At 41.0% G+C, this 18,258-nt stretch overlaps 2 protein-coding genes across 3 annotated transcripts in view; one reads left to right on the top strand and one right to left on the bottom strand.

Moving 5' to 3' along the window:
• The window catches only part of CASP8 (caspase 8, apoptosis-related cysteine peptidase), a 29,401-nt gene extending 20,333 nt beyond the window's left edge, over positions 1 to 9,068 (top strand). For both annotated transcript variants that reach the window (XM_012655734.1, XM_012655743.1), the window contains exons 6-9: positions 196 to 260; positions 2,044 to 2,185; positions 6,799 to 7,300; positions 8,840 to 9,068. In XM_012655734.1, the coding sequence (XP_012511188.1) occupies positions 196 to 260; positions 2,044 to 2,185; positions 6,799 to 7,300; positions 8,840 to 8,975 (845 nt within the window). In that variant the 3' untranslated portion in view covers positions 8,976 to 9,068. The remainder of the gene's footprint in view (positions 1 to 195; positions 261 to 2,043; positions 2,186 to 6,798; positions 7,301 to 8,839) is intronic.
• A 1,295-nt stretch (positions 9,069 to 10,363) lies between these two features.
• The window catches only part of ALS2CR12 (amyotrophic lateral sclerosis 2 (juvenile) chromosome region, candidate 12), a 32,176-nt gene continuing 24,281 nt past the window's right edge, over positions 10,364 to 18,258 (bottom strand). Inside the window, exons 12-14 of the mRNA XM_012655723.1 lie at positions 11,379 to 11,468; positions 11,142 to 11,251; positions 10,364 to 10,487 (exon numbers count right to left, since the gene is read on the bottom strand). Of these exons, the coding sequence (XP_012511177.1) occupies positions 10,364 to 10,487; positions 11,142 to 11,251; positions 11,379 to 11,468 (324 nt within the window). The remainder of the gene's footprint in view (positions 10,488 to 11,141; positions 11,252 to 11,378; positions 11,469 to 18,258) is intronic.

Below are 18,258 nucleotides of genomic sequence, written 5' to 3'. Positions count from 1 at the left end.
GATCTTGTGTTTCAGAAACGTGTTAATTGCCTTGCCTGCAGAATCTCTGTGGACTGAAAGGAGATTATGTTCAAGGCAGTCTGTAAATTTTCATTTTTAAAGTGACCTTATGTTGTTGTAGGTGCTACATATTTCTTTACCAAGGTACCTTTCCTGCTATGTCTCATTCTAGATGTGTGTCTTCATTGTTTATAGGGGAGGAGACATTCAGAATGCTGGAAATATCAGACTCTCCAAGAGAACAAGACAGTGATTCACAGGTACATGGAAACCTCCAAATCCTCTTTCCCTTTGCGTTGCAGATTCTAGTTATTGTATTTGTTAGCTTTTTTTTTTTTTAAGCTGCCAGATGAACCAATAAGGGGCAGAAACTTCTTGAAAGTTTTGAGAACTGTAGAAAACTCACAAAACGACAAGTTAAAAAAGTGACAATTTCTAAAATGTGACCTCTTCAATTTCCTATGCATTAAATTTTTAATTTTAAGACCAAAGACAAAGGTGTTGGAATAGTACCAGCTATTCCAGGTACTGGAGGGGAGAGAGGTGAGAAGCCTCCTACCTAGTCTAGTAGCAGTATCAGCCTCAGTGGGTGAGGACTTTGGGGGAAGAGTCTAGCAGGACTGGAAAAAGCAAAGCCTTTTCTTTTAGCTTGACATTTCAAAAACGTTTCCTGTTTGTAGTTAGGTATAAGTAGCAAACCCTCATAATCTGGCTGTCTCTATGTTCTCATCTCAGTGAGCCAGCAGAAAAATTTCCTTTCTAGACATAATGACTTCTATTTATGTAACCTTCAACAATTTACCAAATGTATTCTGACTTATTAGCCCATTCACTGCACACCACCCCCCACCCCATGGCAGAAAGCAGAGGAACCCCTGAATACCTGAATTAGGCTTGAGAGAAACCATTCACTAGTGTGGGCTTCTGAGAAAATTACCAGACCTCTCTCAGTCTGAAAATCAAGGATTAACCAAAGTAATGTGGCACTTTGTGAGCAGTATAGCAGCACTCTTATAAGCATTGTCCCCTTCGAATAGCTAAAAATACTAAGTTTTAATATCTTAGTAAATTTTAGTATCTCAGTATCTCAGCAAATACACTTAATATACTTGGCAAATACTTAACATACTTAATAGTAAATAGAAATATTTAATATACTTAGTAGGTATTAATAAAATACTTAATATCTTAGTAAACATACTAAGATACTAGGTTACTTGCCCAAAGTCTTAAGGCTATGAAGTAGCAGAACCAGGAATTTGGCTTCCCAGCCTGGAGCCCTTCTCTCTCCCTTGAGGGGCTACGCAGACTTCCAGCTACTTGCTGAGAATCTCAGCACTGAAATAGCCCTAGGAAATAAGCGGGACGCAGGGCCACCTCGGATTGGTACTGTCAGGTACTACAGTCTGGACACTATAACCTACAGTGTAGCCAAGACCTGCCTCACCAGCCCATGCTTCCCCACCAGCCGCTATGGTCCTGACAGCTGGGTTATGCCATCAGCTTTAGAAATCCTGGGACCACACCGTGTCCTGCATGAAGCCAGGCCCTCAGCTGTTAGCCAGGATGCACAGATGAGTTGAATACATAGCCAAGAAAGTCACAAGGTCATAGCCCAAAGACATTCACTCAATCAGAAGCTCTGGGTTGAGCTCTCACAAGTTAGTACATCCTAGTCCTTGGCATGGATGTTATCTGCCTCCAGGAGTCTTCTGTATGGTAAGGGAAACAGAAATGAGAACAAATAATGATAACACAATATGATGACAATATTGACATATGTACGAAGTGCTCAGGAGGCCCAAGTATTGGGACACTGACTTTACAGCTAACTACGGGGCAGAGGTCTGAGGCATCCTGTGTGAGGAGAATGGGTGGAAACCAGTTCTTCAGGGAAATGACCCCAAGTTGAGCTGGGGCAATGGAAAGTGCTCTTGCTTCGCAGTCTGGCTTGGGCCTAACCTTTTACTGGGGAGTTGTATGTTCCCATCTCAAGTCTTTGACCCACAGAGTTAGCTCCTGGGTTGACTTTTTGTTTTCCAGACATCTGACAAAGTTTACAGAATGCAAAGCAAACCTCGTAGATACTGTTTGATCTTCAACAACTATGATTTTAGCATAGCACGGAAGGCAGTGGACAAACTTCGAAGAATTAAGGATAGAAATGGCACCCATTTGGATAAAGGTACAGTAGAATCCAAAAGAGAGAAGTGGAATATTTCTTATAGTTTTTTTTTTTTTAAATCAAAAGAGAGAGAACAAAAGCTGTACTCAAAGGGCCACATGTTTCAAGAAAGTGGATTTAAACCTATTTCCCTGTGGAGGTGAAGAACATTCTTATATATTTGTTAGCTTTCTGCTTTTTATATTTTAAATTGGTTTTTTAAATAAAATCAATGTATATATAAAAGTAAAATATTAAATCTTACTAAAAGACTTATAATGAAAATCAGTAACAAGGTTTGCTTTTAATTCAACTAAATGAACAGTGCATCTGTGGAGTGCATTAGGTGAAAAAATTGCATTGGTATCAAGACTATTATAGAGGCTGGATTTATATGAGTTGGGCTATTGAGTGCAGCACAAATTGTGGGTTCTTAACAGAGATAGCATTTTCAAATGTTAAACCAGTTAGAAATTCTTCTGCTCAGCTTATTTAAGCTAAGATTGAGAACTTACAAGTTAAGTAAAAAAATAACTTGTGGTCTATGAATATAAAAAATGACCTCAACTAAAAATAATAATGAAAATCATTTAACCCAACCATTGAGATATTCTTATAATTATTTTGATTTGATCAAAGAATTTTTGAAAATAGTGTTCGTGACTCACAGCATCGGTTATTGAGTTATTTTGTAAATGGAGTAAAGTTTAGAAAATTAATGCAGAGAGATTATAATTATCAGGACTTTGTAATGGTTCCTGTTAACATTTGATTTGTTTATTCAAGCAAATCTATTCTAAGGTTTTAAAAAGCCACAGAACTTAAGTCCATTAACGACATCATTTGTCATCATGCACTTGGTATTGAAAAAATTTCAGGCCTTTGATTTCTATTCATTAGATATTTAGAAATTTCAGTTAAATAACATTTGATTCTATTTCAGGCAGTTCATTTTCTTATATTTGGCCCGTGATAGACTAGTCTCTGGTTGACATTTGAGTTTGCATGTCCTGCTTTTTCTGTTCCTGTTCTTATGTTCCATGCTGAATGAGTAAAAGTAGGAGACCCAGCTTTGTGAATCATTTCTTCTGAGACGCGCCCCACTGCCCCCATTCTGCTGCAGTGCCTTGCAACCTGCTTTACAGCCATTTTTTTCATTAACATATCATACTTCCAAAGGAATCAGAATTTTTCCACAGAACCAAGGCACTATATTAGTCTTGCCAAAGTTCTTCCAAATCAACAAGGATCCATTGTAGCTCAGTTATTTTTCTCTATTCCTAATGCTAGACTGTCTCTGGACTGACTTATGGTTAGCTCTGATGTGCTAACAGGGACAAAATGCTAGAGAAGGACTACAAAATGTATAATACAGGAATTACACCACAGGAATGGAGATGACAGCTAATGAAAGGTTTCAAACGATTTGAGGGAGTTGAAATAAAGGAAGAGACATAATAGACTTAACAGAACAGAGACAGCTACAACCAAAGTGATTACAGAAAGGAACATGGAAAAGAGGAAGACTCACTTACCCCACAGAATCCTGGAAAAATTTAGGAATTGGAAGTACGAAGTATAGGTGAGGTGCAATGAGCTGAAAACAGGAAGATTCTTTGAAAGCCTATATAAGGCACCGTGATACCCCCAGATCCATACCCTTATCTCTTAGAGCCAAGAACTGTCCCTATTCTACCAGGGAGTAAGGAATAGAGAGTTTATTTTCTTATAAAATTGAACCAGAGAGTCTCTACACTTGGGGATACCAGGCCCAGCAAAGGAAGCAGTGAAGCATCTTATTGAAGACAGAAAGATTAAAGAAAATTCATCACACTGGTGGCATGAAGTCAGATATCTATCCCAACTTGGTTCCAAGAACACTGGTAGATGTAGATTCTCCTCTGGAGAAGCTGAAAGCCACAGCTAAAAGACCTACAGATAATGACATCTGGCGGAGTCTCCTAATGAAATGGTCAGGTCCCCAATCAATCACCCTGTTATGAAGTCCACCAGTGAACAAACCACACTCATGAAGACAGAGCTTTCAGTCAACTTTCTAATTGACTAATTAGTCAATTTATGAATGGACAGCCAAAGATCATCAGGCATATGAAGAAAGCCTCTAATAGAAAAGAAAGAGGCAATACAAACAAGAAAAAAATGATACACAATGTGAATGAAACAAAGATAATGTTGAGGAAAAAAGCAATCTTTAAAAAGGCTATATTTAGTATTCTTAGAGGAGTAGTAAAAGGTCGATAAAAGAACAGGATGTTATGAAAAAGGAACAAATAAGACAAAAATCCTTGAAAATTTAAAAAATGAGCAACAAAATGAAAAATTCAATAGTGTAGAAGATAAAGTCTCAGAAAGTAGGACAAGAAGACAAAAGAAATACAAACTAGAAGCAAAAGGACAAGAAAATTAGAAGATAAGTCAAGGATGTCCAACCTTTGACAGTGAGAATTCCAGAAAGAGAGGACAGAGAAAATGGGGGAAATGGAACTTTCCAAAAATTGAATGACATAGTCATCTCCAGACTGAGAAAGAGTCATACCAAAACATATCACATTCTAGAAGCTTCTAAAAAGAAAAAAAAATAAGCAAAATATATAAAGTATCAGAAATCAAAAGGTCATTGGATTTCTCAATAGCAACACTGGAAAAGACAGTGAAGAAATGCCTTCAAAATTCTAAGCAAAAATGCTTTTGGAAATAGAATTCTGTATCTAGCTAAACTATCAAAAAGTATAAAAGTAGAAATAGAGACTCATGCATGGGTTCAAAAAACTTCCTCCTCATGCGCTAGTGGATAGACTCCAGCAAAACAAGCTAGCAAACCAAGGAGGAAGCCATAGGTGGAGGAACCAGGGGATCTATTATGGAAGAGATACAGAGATGTGCCAGGAGAAGAGAAATTCAGTCAGGCTTAAGGAACAGCCAGTTGGGGTTGGAGGAGAAGGATGTAATGTTCAAGATGAGAAAGGAGAGAGTGTTGTTTTGGGCCTGTTTTCTCTTCTGAACTAGTTTACAAGATGGGTAAGCTATTATTTAGGCTTACTACCAAACCAATGTAAAAGATGACTGTGTTATTTATAGTCCAGGATTAAGTTCTCTAGGAAAACATAAAGATGAATCAGATAAGCAGCCTGGAAATGTTGAAAAACTTTGACCAGATCTATTAGAGCATTTGGAGAAAAAAAATGTTAGGCATATAAGAAACAACACAAATGTAAAAGTATTGCAGTTACTATCATAATTCCAGGAGAGACAAAAAAGTTTAAGAAGAAAGGAAATATAGGCCAGGCGTGGTGGCTCACGCCTGTAATCCTAGCTCTCTGGAAGGCAGAGGCGGGCGGATTGTTTGAGCTCAGGAGTTTGAGATCAGCCTGAGCAAGAGCGAGACCCCGTCTCTACTAAAAAATAGAAAGAAATTAATTGGACAACTAAAAATATATAGAAAAAAATTAGCCGGGCATGGTGGTGCATGCCTGTAGTCCCAGCTACTCGGGAGGCTGAGGCAGGAGGATCGCTTGAGCCCAGGAGTTTGAGGTTGCTGTGAGCAAGGATGATGCCACGGCACTCTAGCCTGGGCAACACAGTGAGACTCTGTCTCAAAAAAAAAAGAAAGGAAATATAATTAAAGAACTTATGTTTACATACTCTTAATAATAGAAATATTGTGATGGATGCAACCAAAAATTGTAAATAATTGTGTGAGAGCACCAGATGCTTGTCTTCCATAATAAGAACTCGATATAAAAGTCTAAAATTTATAAATGAATAAATACCAGTGTACTCAAATTCGTTACAAAAGAAGTACTTAAAAGCTGAAAGTAGTGGCCTTCATGGAACTTGACTGGGTAATAGGGAAAGATAGAGAGAGGGTAACTGTTTTTGTAACAGGTCTTTTAATATTTTTTTAAGTTCATATCTTTTATTTTGATAAATAGAAATAACTTTGAGAGGGTTCAGCATAAAATATCAATATTTTATTAAAACATTTTTCTGATTATGTAAGTAATATAGTCATCTTTTGAATTGATTTGATAGTAAGCCTAAGTCATAGCTTACTCATCTTGTAAACTAGTTCAATAACACTCAATACTCTCCCCTTCCTCATTTGCCTCAGGGTTTGGGAATGTTTTCAGCTAGTGTCAATAAATATTAGAAGCCTGTAGAATCCAGGTACTATAACAATATAGAGAGTCTTGTTCATTAATATTTGGTTCAATCTTTTTTTTTTTTTGAGACAGGATCTTGCTCTGTTGCCCAGGCTGGAGTGCAGTGGCAGGATCATAGCTCACTGCAGCCTCGAACTCTTGGGCTCAAGCAATCCTCCTGCCTCAGCCTCCTTAGTAGCTGGGACTGTAGGCATATGCCACTGTGACTGGCTAATTTTTTATTTTTTTTGTGGAGACAGGGTCTTGATATGTTGCCCAGGCTGGTCTGGAACTCCTGGCCTCAAGTAATCCTCCTGCCTCCTGAAGTGTGGGATTACAGGCATGAGCCAGCGCCCCGGGCCTCTGGTTCAGATTACCATCTACCAATGATAAGACCACTGTTCTCTTCAGCTCAGGGCTGTGGCTGGGAATTATTGTGGTATAACTGACTTTTTTTATTTCACTTTTCAGATGCTTTAAGCAAGACCTTTAATGAGCTTCATTTTGAGGTAGTACATTTTGAAGACTCCACAGCAAAAGAAATCCATGACGTTCTGAAAGTCTACCAAAGCATGGACCACAATAACAAAGACTGCTTCATCTGCTGTATCCTCTCCCATGGAGACAAGGGCATTGTCTATGGCACCGATGGAGAGGAGGCCTCCATCTATGAGCTGACATCTTATTTCACTGGTTCGAAGTGCCCTTCTCTTGCTGGAAAACCCAAAGTCTTTTTTATTCAGGCTTGTCAAGGCGATAATTATCAGAAAGGTGTACCAGTTGAGACTGACTCAGAACAGAAGGAAGCCTATTTAGAAATGGATGTATCATTTCAAAAGAGATATATCCCAGATGAGGCTGACTTTCTGCTGGGCATGGCTACTGTGAACAACTGTGTTTCCTACCGAAACCCTGTAGAGGGGACCTGGTATATCCAGTCACTTTGCCAGAGCCTGAGAGAAAGATGTCCTCGGTAAGTCTTGCCTACCCAACTCTCCTCAGTGTTATACCATGTGGCCCCTTCCCCATCACAACTGCTACATATCCATATTCAGAGCCCAGTAGAAAGGGTGTCGTGGTTGAGGCAATATTGACAGATCAGAGAAATGTCTAGGGGAGTGGTTTCCATTCATCTGTATTTCATCTGTCTAGCTGTGGATCCCGTAGCTATGCTTCCCAGGTCAGTTGGAAAGTGGGAGAATGGCAAGTGTTAACAATTTTAGTTTGTAGATGGAAAAACTGAGATACTTTTTCCTTTATTCAAGCACCTCAAAGTACAATCAGGGTATCACAGAGCTGGAAAGGATTGTAAAGTCATATAGTCCAGCTCTTTCTTTAGGCAGAAACATGACTGAGCCAACTCAATTAGTTTTGGAAGTCTTCCAAGAAGGCAGCAACCCACGTCAATGTTTAATGTCCTCCAACTCTGTCGAAAGTTCCTTTTCTTTTTTTTTTTTTAAGACAGGGTCTCACTTTGTCACCTGGGCTAGAGTACAGTGGTGTCATCATAGCTCACTGCAACCTCCAACTCCTGGGCTCAAGCGATCCTCCCACCTCAGCCTCCCGTAGTGCTAGGATTACAGGCTTGAACCGCCACACCTCGCCAAAAGTTCTATAATAGCTAACCAAGCTCAAACCCTCTTAGTGCATTGTAGGAGATAAGTAGCAAAGAGTAGGAACGTTTTTATATTAATATTTACACTAATTTGGCCTGTTTTGAAGCCACAAAATGTGGGAAAATATCCTTCCCTCATTTATTATATCGTCTGCTTCCTTTAGTTAAATTATGGTTTCATGTGTCACAGTTCACCCAAATGCACACACAACTGACAGATGAATAGCAAGGAATCTTCTGCAGGTTCCTTCCAGCCCTGTATCTCATTATGTTTTAAGCATATGAAGAGTGAGAATTTCCCATGGTATATAAAAGAGTGAACTATAACATCAATGTGATGTTTTCATTTTGTAACTCAAACCATGAGTCCTGCCAGGTTTCGGATGCTAGCTGCTAGCTCCTGAGGTGGATGAAGAGGTTGCCCAACAAGACTGCCAAGAGACCTTGGTGAGAAGAAAGTGGGGGGAGCTGCAGGAGGCATTCAGCTTTTACTGCCCAAAGCTTGATTGCATCAAAGATCAATCTACAGAGGCAATGTCAATTTGAGGCAGAGAGTACTGGGGACATTGAGGTGATCGGTGGGGCCAAATAACATAGTACATGGAGCAGTGTGGCATACACACAGGTCAGGAGGGAAAGAAACCAAATCTAACGCTGACACTGAGGTTTCTGATGGTCAACAGAGATCCCGCACAAACCAAAGGTAAGTTATTAAGCTCTGGGAAAACTCATTTACCTGGAAAGCTGGGGTAGGTCTTGGTTTAGCAACTTATTGTTTCAAATGACTGACGTTTTGAGAAAAAGAACGACAGAACTATCACTGAGCACAGCTGATGAGTCAGTTCATCAGTTGTTTTCCCCTCATGGATGGTCACAGTGTTATGTGATGTTTTTCAGAGGTGACGATATTCTCACCATCCTGACTGAAGTGAACTATGAAGTGAGCAACAAGGATGACAGGAAACACATGGGGAAACAGATGCCACAGCCTTCCTTCACTCTGAGGAAAAAACTCTTCTTTCCCCTTAATTGATACTATGTTTACCTCTATTAACACTATAGTTGTTTCTAGCTGCTGTTTTATTACTATTTTGCACAATTTTTAGGTTAAAGTTAATATATTAACTTTTTCGCAATAAGCTATCTTTACTATATATTTTTTTAAATTAAAAATTTGATTTAATTCTTTTAGAGTTATGATTATTTTGCAAGCTTTTTAGTAATCTATTGCCAAGCTCTCCTTTTAGCCTCTCCTATTGCTGATAATGTGTATATTGCTGCGTATTAGACAACGTATTTGCTTCGTGCTAATGTTGCGCTCCTCCTTTCGTGCATTTGCACTGCTCTTTCTACTTGGCTCAGCTTATTCTACAGCCTTAGAAATTCAGCATCTTTAAGACTATATTATTTTTTTGGAATTTTTTTTCAAAAATGTTTTGAATAGAATAAAATGTAATCTTATTTTACTGTTCCTTGGAGATTTTTTGTGTTTGTTTGTGTTTGCTTACTTTTTGTTTTTTGCCAATGGCGCCTCACAAGTGGAAAATGTTCGCATTCACAAGCATGTTTCACTTGAGCCTCCCCATACTGGCTCATATAGTTGTATTTTTACAATTTGTCGTCAACATTTAAAAAATGGGAGATGTCACATCAAATCCAGAATACTTTTTTTAAAAAAATCAGAATATTTGACAACATCGTCTCCATACGCCTGTCTGGCAACGGTCCGAGGAGCGCCCCCTTCCGACAGGGCGCGCGCACTGCCGTTCAACAAGCCCCACCCCCTCGGCCCCAACCCCGCCCCACCTCCGCCATGGCGGGTTGTTTTTTCTCATGTTCAGCCCACTTCACTTATTCACGTTGCCTGCCTTGTGGGCATTTGAATTCTGGTGATGGTTTAGGGAAGGTGGCAAGAATTATCAGAAATTCCTCCTAAGTCGTAGGTTAGGGAACATGATTGAGAGGCGGGAAAGGGAGGGGTACGTGTATAAAAGAAAAAGATTTCCAAATCAAATCAATAAATTATCTTTTTGGCTAGCGAAATTCCCCAGGGGACACATGATACATGCCAAAACGCAATCAACGTTCAACAGGAAGAAGACCTTCAATCAGTCTCTTTCTAATGAAATATGAAAAAGTGGGGGGGAGGGGAAATGGTACAAAGCCCAGAGAAAGCTCGGTTCCAGGTACAGAGAACATCACTTTGCAATGAAGAGTCGTGATAAGCTGTGCAACTGAGATGAGAAGTCAAACACTCCTGACGGCTCAGAAGAAAGCAAATTGTGAAAAGACAAAAATAGAGTCAGAGCAACCCAGGAACCAAACTCATTATAAGCATTTCTCAAGAAAACCTCACAGGAGTTCCCTAGGCCTACAGGATGGTGTGCCTACTATCTTCAGCTACGGAGAGCAACTTTTTTCTCATTCTTGTCCTTTGCTGTTATCATCTTCTAAGATGTCAGAATCATCTTCATAAGCAGTACTAGAAGCCAATCTCCCAGAACGTCCTTCATAAATTTCTTCATTCTTGGCAATTATATTTTGCCTGTAAAAGGAAAGGGAACATGTATCACTACAGACTCAAAAGGTAGAAAGGGTATAGGATATTTGGGGGGTGGGGGAGAAATGTGGCTTTATCCCTTCATCAGGGGCAGTCTCACTTATTACTTGCAGTGGTTTTGAATTTAGTGACCAGATTCCCATGTGAGGAACTTTCTACTAAATCAATGCAATGAATATCTTTCCTTTATTAAAGTATAGATCAAAATTGCTTTTGATGATTTAGGATGCATCTTCATGCATAATTTCTGATGAGCAGTTGATTTCCACAGGCACTAGAAGCGGCTGCATCTAAGGCTAAACCACCAAACTCAGAGGATTTGAAAATGACCCTCAGCTATAGAACTAAATAAACTTAGAAACTGGCAGATAAATTTCCCATGTCGTTTGGCATATAGACGGAGACACAGGTAAAGGAGAGATGTCTAGACACAGCCCTGCTTCACCTCGGATGAGCCGTCTGGCCTCTGCAGGTTACTCTGTGCCAAGGCTCAGAGCGACATACCCTCCTCTGGAAAGTGCCTCTGCCTTGACATCACTAGGGAGTACCTAGCTCAGCTTCCTAACCTAGTCCTCACTCACACTCCTTCCCACTTCTCAAGAGAATCAGCCGCGTCTTTTTGAGCAGCAGCATCCATACCTTAGATGATTGTTTTCCTTTGTCAGGATCTGTATGGTGTACTTATACTTTTCCTCAGCTTCAGCAAGCTTGGTCTGCAGCGTTTTCTCCAGATTTCCCACCGCAGCTTTCTGAAAGACATACATTTTAATAGCTATCTTTTCAAACCCAGAACCATCCAAGGCAGAGCCATATGACAGAGCGGTACAGAGACCCGAGGTCCTCCCCCAACCCCATCCCACTCCAGCCAGGACTCACCTCTCTCTGGAGTTCCAACTGGGTATGGTAGAGGTTTGTGTTAAGTGACTCTAGGATGAGAGCTTGTGTCTGCAACTCTTCCTCTATGACCTGCAGAAGAAATTGTTTCAAGACATCGTATTGGTGTCTACCTATTTATTTTCTTCTCCAGGATGCCTGGACTAGAATGCAAAGCAGTGACTTCAGCCACTCCTCCTGCACCGCTCGCAGCGAGTCAGTCACCACACCCTGTTAATTCTACCGCTCTCTGATCTGTGCCCTTGTCTCCATCCTCACTGTCACTGTTGCAGAGCCAGCCCTCACCAGAGCTCACGGGGAATGTTACAATGGCTCTCAATCATTCGTCCACTGCACAAATCTTTATTAAATACTTACTACTGATCCCAACTATATGACACCCTGGGAAAGGCAAAACTATAGAGATAATAAAAGGATTAGTGGCTGCCAGGGGGTTGGGAAGGGAAGTGAGGGATGAAAGCGGGAGTCCGGGGGGGCAGAGGGCATTTTTAGAGCAGAGAAACTATTCTGTATGATACTGCAGTGGTGGATGCATGACATGATGCATTAGGCAAAACCCACAGAATGGACGACACAAACAGTGAACCCCAATGTAAACTATGGACTATGGTTAATAATATCGCATCAGTTTCGACTCATCAATTGTAACTAATGTACCACCCTGATGCAAGATGTTAGTAATAGGGAAACTGTGATGGGGGCTGGGGAGTATATGGGAACTCTCTGTACTTTCTACTTAGTTTCTCTATAAACCTAAAAGTGCTCTAAAAAATAGTCTATCAATTAAAAAAACCCTCTACTAAGGAATGAATAGGAGCCTGTGCAAAGGTCCTTCGAAGGCAAAATGCTTAGTGTGTTTGAGGACCTGAAGGAACACCAGCGTGGCTGGAATAGAGATAGCAGTCAGGAGTGTGGGCCAAGGTGAGGAAATCCAGAGGAGCCAGGTCGTACCTGAGAGGCCAAGTCACCTGAGAACAATGGCAGGCCATCGAAGGGTGCCTGCACTCATGTCACTGCTCTGTGGAGAATGGATTAGAGGGCAAGAGAGAGGGGGCTTAGGAGGAGGTGCTACAGTGGCGCAGGTGAGGAATGATGGACGAGGGTACGGTGGCGACAGAGTTGGAGAGCAGGGGATGAATTTGGAATATGCTATAGAGGACTGGCTGACGCTGATGGGTTGGACGTGGGAGAGTGACAGAAAGGAAGAATCAGGGATGACTTTAGGTCTAGTCTTGAACAGCTGAGGGAATTGACAATTTGGGGGCTCAAATCTCTGGAGGAAAATCAAGACTGGCATTAATGTGTGAATTTTGAGGTGTCTGTAAGTCACCTATGTGGAAATGCCAAGAGGGCAGCTGGATGTGCAGGCCTGGGGCTCAGAAGAGGGGTGAGGCTGGAGGTATCAACCTCTGGTGTTGGCACAGAGATGGCTTTCTGTCTATGTGGACAGATGAACACACCTAAGGAGAAAGAGGAGGTAAAGAAATGGGGTCCAGGACCAAGCCCGGAAACATTCCAGGACTTGGGGTTAGGTGGATGGGAGGACCTAGCCAAGGAGATTGAGAAGAAGTGGCCAAGGAGGTAAAGGAAACCCCAGAAGTCTATGGAAGCCAAGAGAGGAGAGTGTTTCAAGGAAAGAGTGATCAACCGCAGCTGATACTGCCAGCGTCAGGTGAGGGAGGCATTGCCTGGATTTGGCAACTTGGAAGTTACCGGTGATTTTAACAAGAGTGGTTTCCATGGATGGAGAGGGAGCAGAAGCCAGACTGAGGGGAAAAGGGAGGCAACCCTTCGAATAGGTCCTGCCTCCCCTCATTTCCCCTCTTCAGACTCTGTCCTCCGCATTGCTGCCAGAGCTCTTTGCCCAAGTGATACTGTCCTCCTGGCAAAACTCCAGTGGCTCCCACTGATGACAGAATTAAATCCAGACTTCTTGTGATGATGAATGGGGCTATTGAAGTCCCTGTGGGTGTAGCGTTAAACAAAAACAAACAAAAAGACGTCTTTGTTCTTGCCTATGGGCAAACTGGACGCTGGGTTCACTTTCTGTTCTGTTCTTCTGGAAAACTGTGGTAAAGGCGGAATGCCGGTAGGCAACATCTCTCGGAGTGAAATGATCCCAGGTTGGTGAACTGCATCTGCACTGGGAGGCCTGCGGGGGACACCAGCACCTGGTAGGAGGCCATGGCTTTGAGCTCCCCTGGGGGCAGGGACTCTTATACTAGGCATGACCTGGACGAAATGCCCGTGGAGCTGTTACAAAGATATTGGGCAAGAGGCTTCTAAGCCAGGACGGCTCCTGCACCCACCTATGTGAGTCTCCTTTCTCCTCACCTGAGCTGTTTCTTCTGGGGCCACACGATTCTGCCCCCCTGGCAGGCTGCGCTTCCTGCCCCAGAGCCTTCTAAGTGAATCCAACAAAGAGTGGCCTGTGGTGCCATGCGAGTGTGAGAGTCCAGCTGGAACTAAGAGCCTCTCAGCTGCTGGCCCTCAGTACCTCTCCTAATCCACCTTGCTGTTCTTTTCATACATCGGGTCCTTTCATTATGTCACCAACTTCGCTTACTTTTGTCGTTCAGGTTGGAACTCCACCCTCACCCTCTCCACATTCTGAGATTCAGAAACACTCCTCACCGGTCAAAACCAGCTAAAAGGCCACATGGTAACCTTCCCGACCCCATCACCCATTCCACCAACTGGTGTTTCTTTCCTCCAAAGGAATTATATTGTGCTTATATTTTATTGTAAACATGTCTGTTTTTCCCTATGTATTATCTTTGTAGTACCTCATAATCAGCACCTTGTAAGCTCCATATGCATTCTGTTAGGTGCAGAAGATGCTAAAAGAATAAACTAGGTAAGTCTCTGCTTACAGATGTCAGCCGCACTTAACTCCTACACGTCCTCAGAGCCCTAGAGCTCTTCCCATGTAATGAGCACCCTCCCAAGCCGTGTAAAGTTGGGAGATGCCATCATGTACTGTAGTTGCATTGTGCAAAGCACTATGCCAGGTTATTTTGCATTCTTTCATTCATTTATTCATTCAAAAATCAATTACTATTTACTGAATGCCCGTGACATGCCAGGCATTGTTCTAGGAACTGGGGATTGATAGCAAAGAAAATAGAGAAACATCCCTGCCTTCATTGAGTTTATCAGCTTAGAAGATAATAAATCTGTGTAAAAAAATAAAACGGAGAAAAGGCAGTGTTGGGGCAGGGAGCTGAGCCCTTACATAGAGTGGCTCCTGAGCAGGTGGCATTTGAGTAAAGACCAGAAGGAGGAAAGGACATTAGTCAGTCATGTGGATTTCTGGGAAAGAGCTTTCCAGGAAGGGAGAATATCAAGAAATCAGACCCCCTAGGCAGGAGCATCCTGGCCTGTTAAAGAAACAGCAAGGAGGCCGGTGCCTCTGGGACAGAGAGATGGAGGGAAGAAAGAGAAGAGGCTGAGGGAGAGAACCACCAGCAAAGAGAAGATGGAACAATCCCTAGAGCCAACACAGGACTGGGAATAGTTCAATAGTCCCACCAGCCAGAGTAGAAAAACCTAATACTGAGGGCATTGCGTAGAGTACTCAGAAAGGTGTTACCTCAGCAGTGGGACAAATTAGCTCTACGCTAAAGACTGCTTTAATTCTGCCTAACAAAGCTTAAAAGCAAGCTCAAAAGGATCAAACTGTTTCCAAGTAACTTAACTGCGTCCTAGGGTAAAGCTCAAGAATATTTAAATGAATATAAAAATATTTGGCACCCAACAAGGTAAACTTCACAATGGCTGGCATCCAATAAAAAAACTGCCAGGCATGCGAACAAGAAAATATGGCCATAAATGAGGAGAAAAATCAATGAATAGAAACAGACCCAGGTAGAATTGGTAGACAAGCTCATCGAAACAATTATTGTACTATACTGGGTCTACCTGGCTCCAAAGCCCATTTCTGTAGCTTGTAGGACATCCCAGTCTGTTTGCCCCTCAAACAGAAGTCCTGTCTGGGCCCGAAGATACCATTCCTTTATAATGTCGTCCTAATGACTAATCTTTTCCCAAACATCCATTCTGGATCCAAATTAAATTCCCAGGAAGGAAAGAACCAAGAGTCATTCTGTGGATTTGAACAGCTGTTCTCTGCATCTGGCTCCCACAAAGTGCCACAATTTGTCCCAGAAGCATAGAGTTCCTTGAGCAAGCTGTCATCTGTGGGGTACAACCCAGAGTTTTAAGGAGAGGCTTGGAGACAGAGTGCCACAGGGGACGGTTTTATACTTTTCAGAGTTAAAAGGGAGAGACTTGGCATTTTATAATTCAAAGTCCTTTTGTGGTTTCAACTTTGCTAGAAAGGAAAGGCATTCACAATTGAAGATCACACAGTATATTGCTGATACATTTGCTCAAATCTGACTGTAAATAGACACCACTGGCTTTGTTTTACAGATGGTTTCAAAAATCCTCTTGACTTATTGAATTCAGTAAATTCAGCTTTAGGTCTTCCATTCTTTTTCTTTTTTTTTTTTGAGACAGAGTCTCACTGTGTTGCCCAGGCTAGAGTGCCGTGGCATCATCCTTGCTCACAGCAACCTCAAACTCCTGGGCTCAAGCAATCCTTCTGCCTCAGCCTCCCGAGTAGCTGGCACTACAGGCATGCACCACCATGCCCGGCTAATTCTTTTATATATATATATTTAGTTGTCCAGCTAATTTCTGTTTTTTTTTTTAGTAGAGACGGGGTCTCGCTCTTGCTCAGGCTGGTCTCAAACTCCTGAGCTCAAATGATCCTCCTGCCTCAGCCTCCCAGAGTGTTAGGATCACAGGCGTGAGCCACCATGCCCGGTCAGGTCTTCTATTCTTTACTGGTTTTAGGAAAATTATCATAGATTCCATTTCACTGAGAGTCTATCATTTTATGGATGTATTTGTAAGATGCCAAGTCCACAGGAAAGGATGACAAAGCTTACCGCCTTGGTCTTTCTCAGCTCCTCTATTTGCAAGGTGTCACTGTCATGTTGTTTCAAGAGCTCCTAAAAACATTTTAATTTGGAAAAGGTCAGCACTGTGGTTCTGACATTTTTTTTCAGGAAGTTAAGGAAGCTAGAATAGGGTTCAGAAATACAATATTGACCAAAGCTTAGACATTGGTATAATGAAGCACATGTTATAAACTAATGACGTGACATGTTGAGGTTAATGAAAATCTTATGTACGTGCAACTTTATCACATTGACAAATATTAAAAGAAATTGTTTTCATCAAAAGCTTTTTAAAAGTTAGTGTACATATTCAGTACTGTTAACAATTCGATTCTCCACAGATTAATCTTTAGACTCAATGCATTCCCAGTCAAAATAGCAACAGGCTGTCTTGGCAAACTAACTCCAAATTGACAAGCTAGTTTTAAAATTTATATAAAAAACAAAGGATGTAGAAAGGTAAAATGATCTTGAAAAACAATAACAAAGTTAAATGATCTTTACTACTACTTAAGCTTCAGTAATTAAGACAATGTGTTGTTGACCTAAGTATAGACAAACAGTCAAATGGAACAGAATGGAGAGTCTGACCCCCCACCACCAAAATATTACAAAGACACCAAGGTAGCTCAACAGGGAAAGGAAAGTCTTTTCAAAAAATGGTGCTGGAAAACTGTATATTCATATGGAAAAAAAATGACCTATGACCTCTACTTCAGTCTATACACAAAAATTATTCAAAATGGGTCATAGAATCATAGAAGCTAAAATTATAAAGCTTCTAAAAAATTAGAATATCTTTATGACCTTGGAATAAGCAAAGATTTTGTAGAGAGGACACAAAAAACTGTAACCATAAAAATAAAAAATTGATAATTTTCCTCTGATTAAAATTAAAAACTGCACATTGAAAGACATCATTAATAAAACGAAAAGGCAAACCACAGACTGGGAGACAATACTTGCAACATGTATGTCTGACAAAAAACTTGTAGCCACAATATGGAAAGTACTCCTACATGTCAATAATAAAAATAAAAGCAACTCTAATTTTTTTTAAAAAACAGTCTTACTGAAATATAATTCACATACTACACAATGTACTAAAGAAACTCTAATTTTTTCAAATGACAAAAGATTTAAACAAACACTTTATAAAAGAAGAAATATGAATGGTCCAGCAAGCACATGAAAAATTGCCTAACATAGTCATCAGGGAAACTAAAACCATAATGAAGTATCATTTTGTATCCACTGGAATGGCCAAAATTAAAAGACTGGCAGGACTAATTGTTGTGGAGGATGTAGAGCAACTAGAATCCTCATATATTTAAGATGCAAGAGTTAAATGGTGCAACTACTTTGGAAAATAGTTTGGCAATTTCTTATAAAGTTAAACCTCTACTGCCCTAGAGCCCAGTAATAGCACTACAGCCACAGCCGCTATAGTCAAGGATAAGAAGGGCATTCAGAGATGGGATTTGGGCAAAATAGGAAATATCAAGTTCTGCACATTTAGCATTCTGTTGTTTTCTGTTAATCACAATTTTCATCCCAATAACCCTGTGGTAAGACTCTCTAGTCTGTGGTAAGACTTTCCAACAACTCTGTGTAAGACTATCTAGTCTGTCGTAAGACTGCCAATAACTGTGGTAAGATTGTCTAGTATGTGGTAAGAAGATCCGATAGCTCTGTGGTAGGACTGTCTAGCCTGTGGTAAGACTGTCTGATAACTCTGTGTTAGGACTGTCTAGCCTGTGGTAAGACTGTCCAATAACTGTGGCAAGGTTGTCTATCCCGTGGTAGGACTGTATGATATCTCTATGGTAGGACTAGCCTGTGGTAAGACTGTCCAATAACTCAGTGGTAAGATTGTCTAGCTCATGATAAGACTG

The sequence above is a fragment of the Propithecus coquereli genome, unplaced genomic scaffold, assembly GCF_000956105.1.
Source record: "Propithecus coquereli isolate 6110/MARCELLA unplaced genomic scaffold, Pcoq_1.0 Scaffold113, whole genome shotgun sequence".
NCBI classification, from domain to species: Eukaryota; Metazoa; Chordata; class Mammalia; order Primates; family Indriidae; genus Propithecus; species Propithecus coquereli.
The sequence above is the reverse complement of the archived record's forward strand: the minus strand, read 5'-3'. Positions and strand labels throughout refer to the sequence as shown.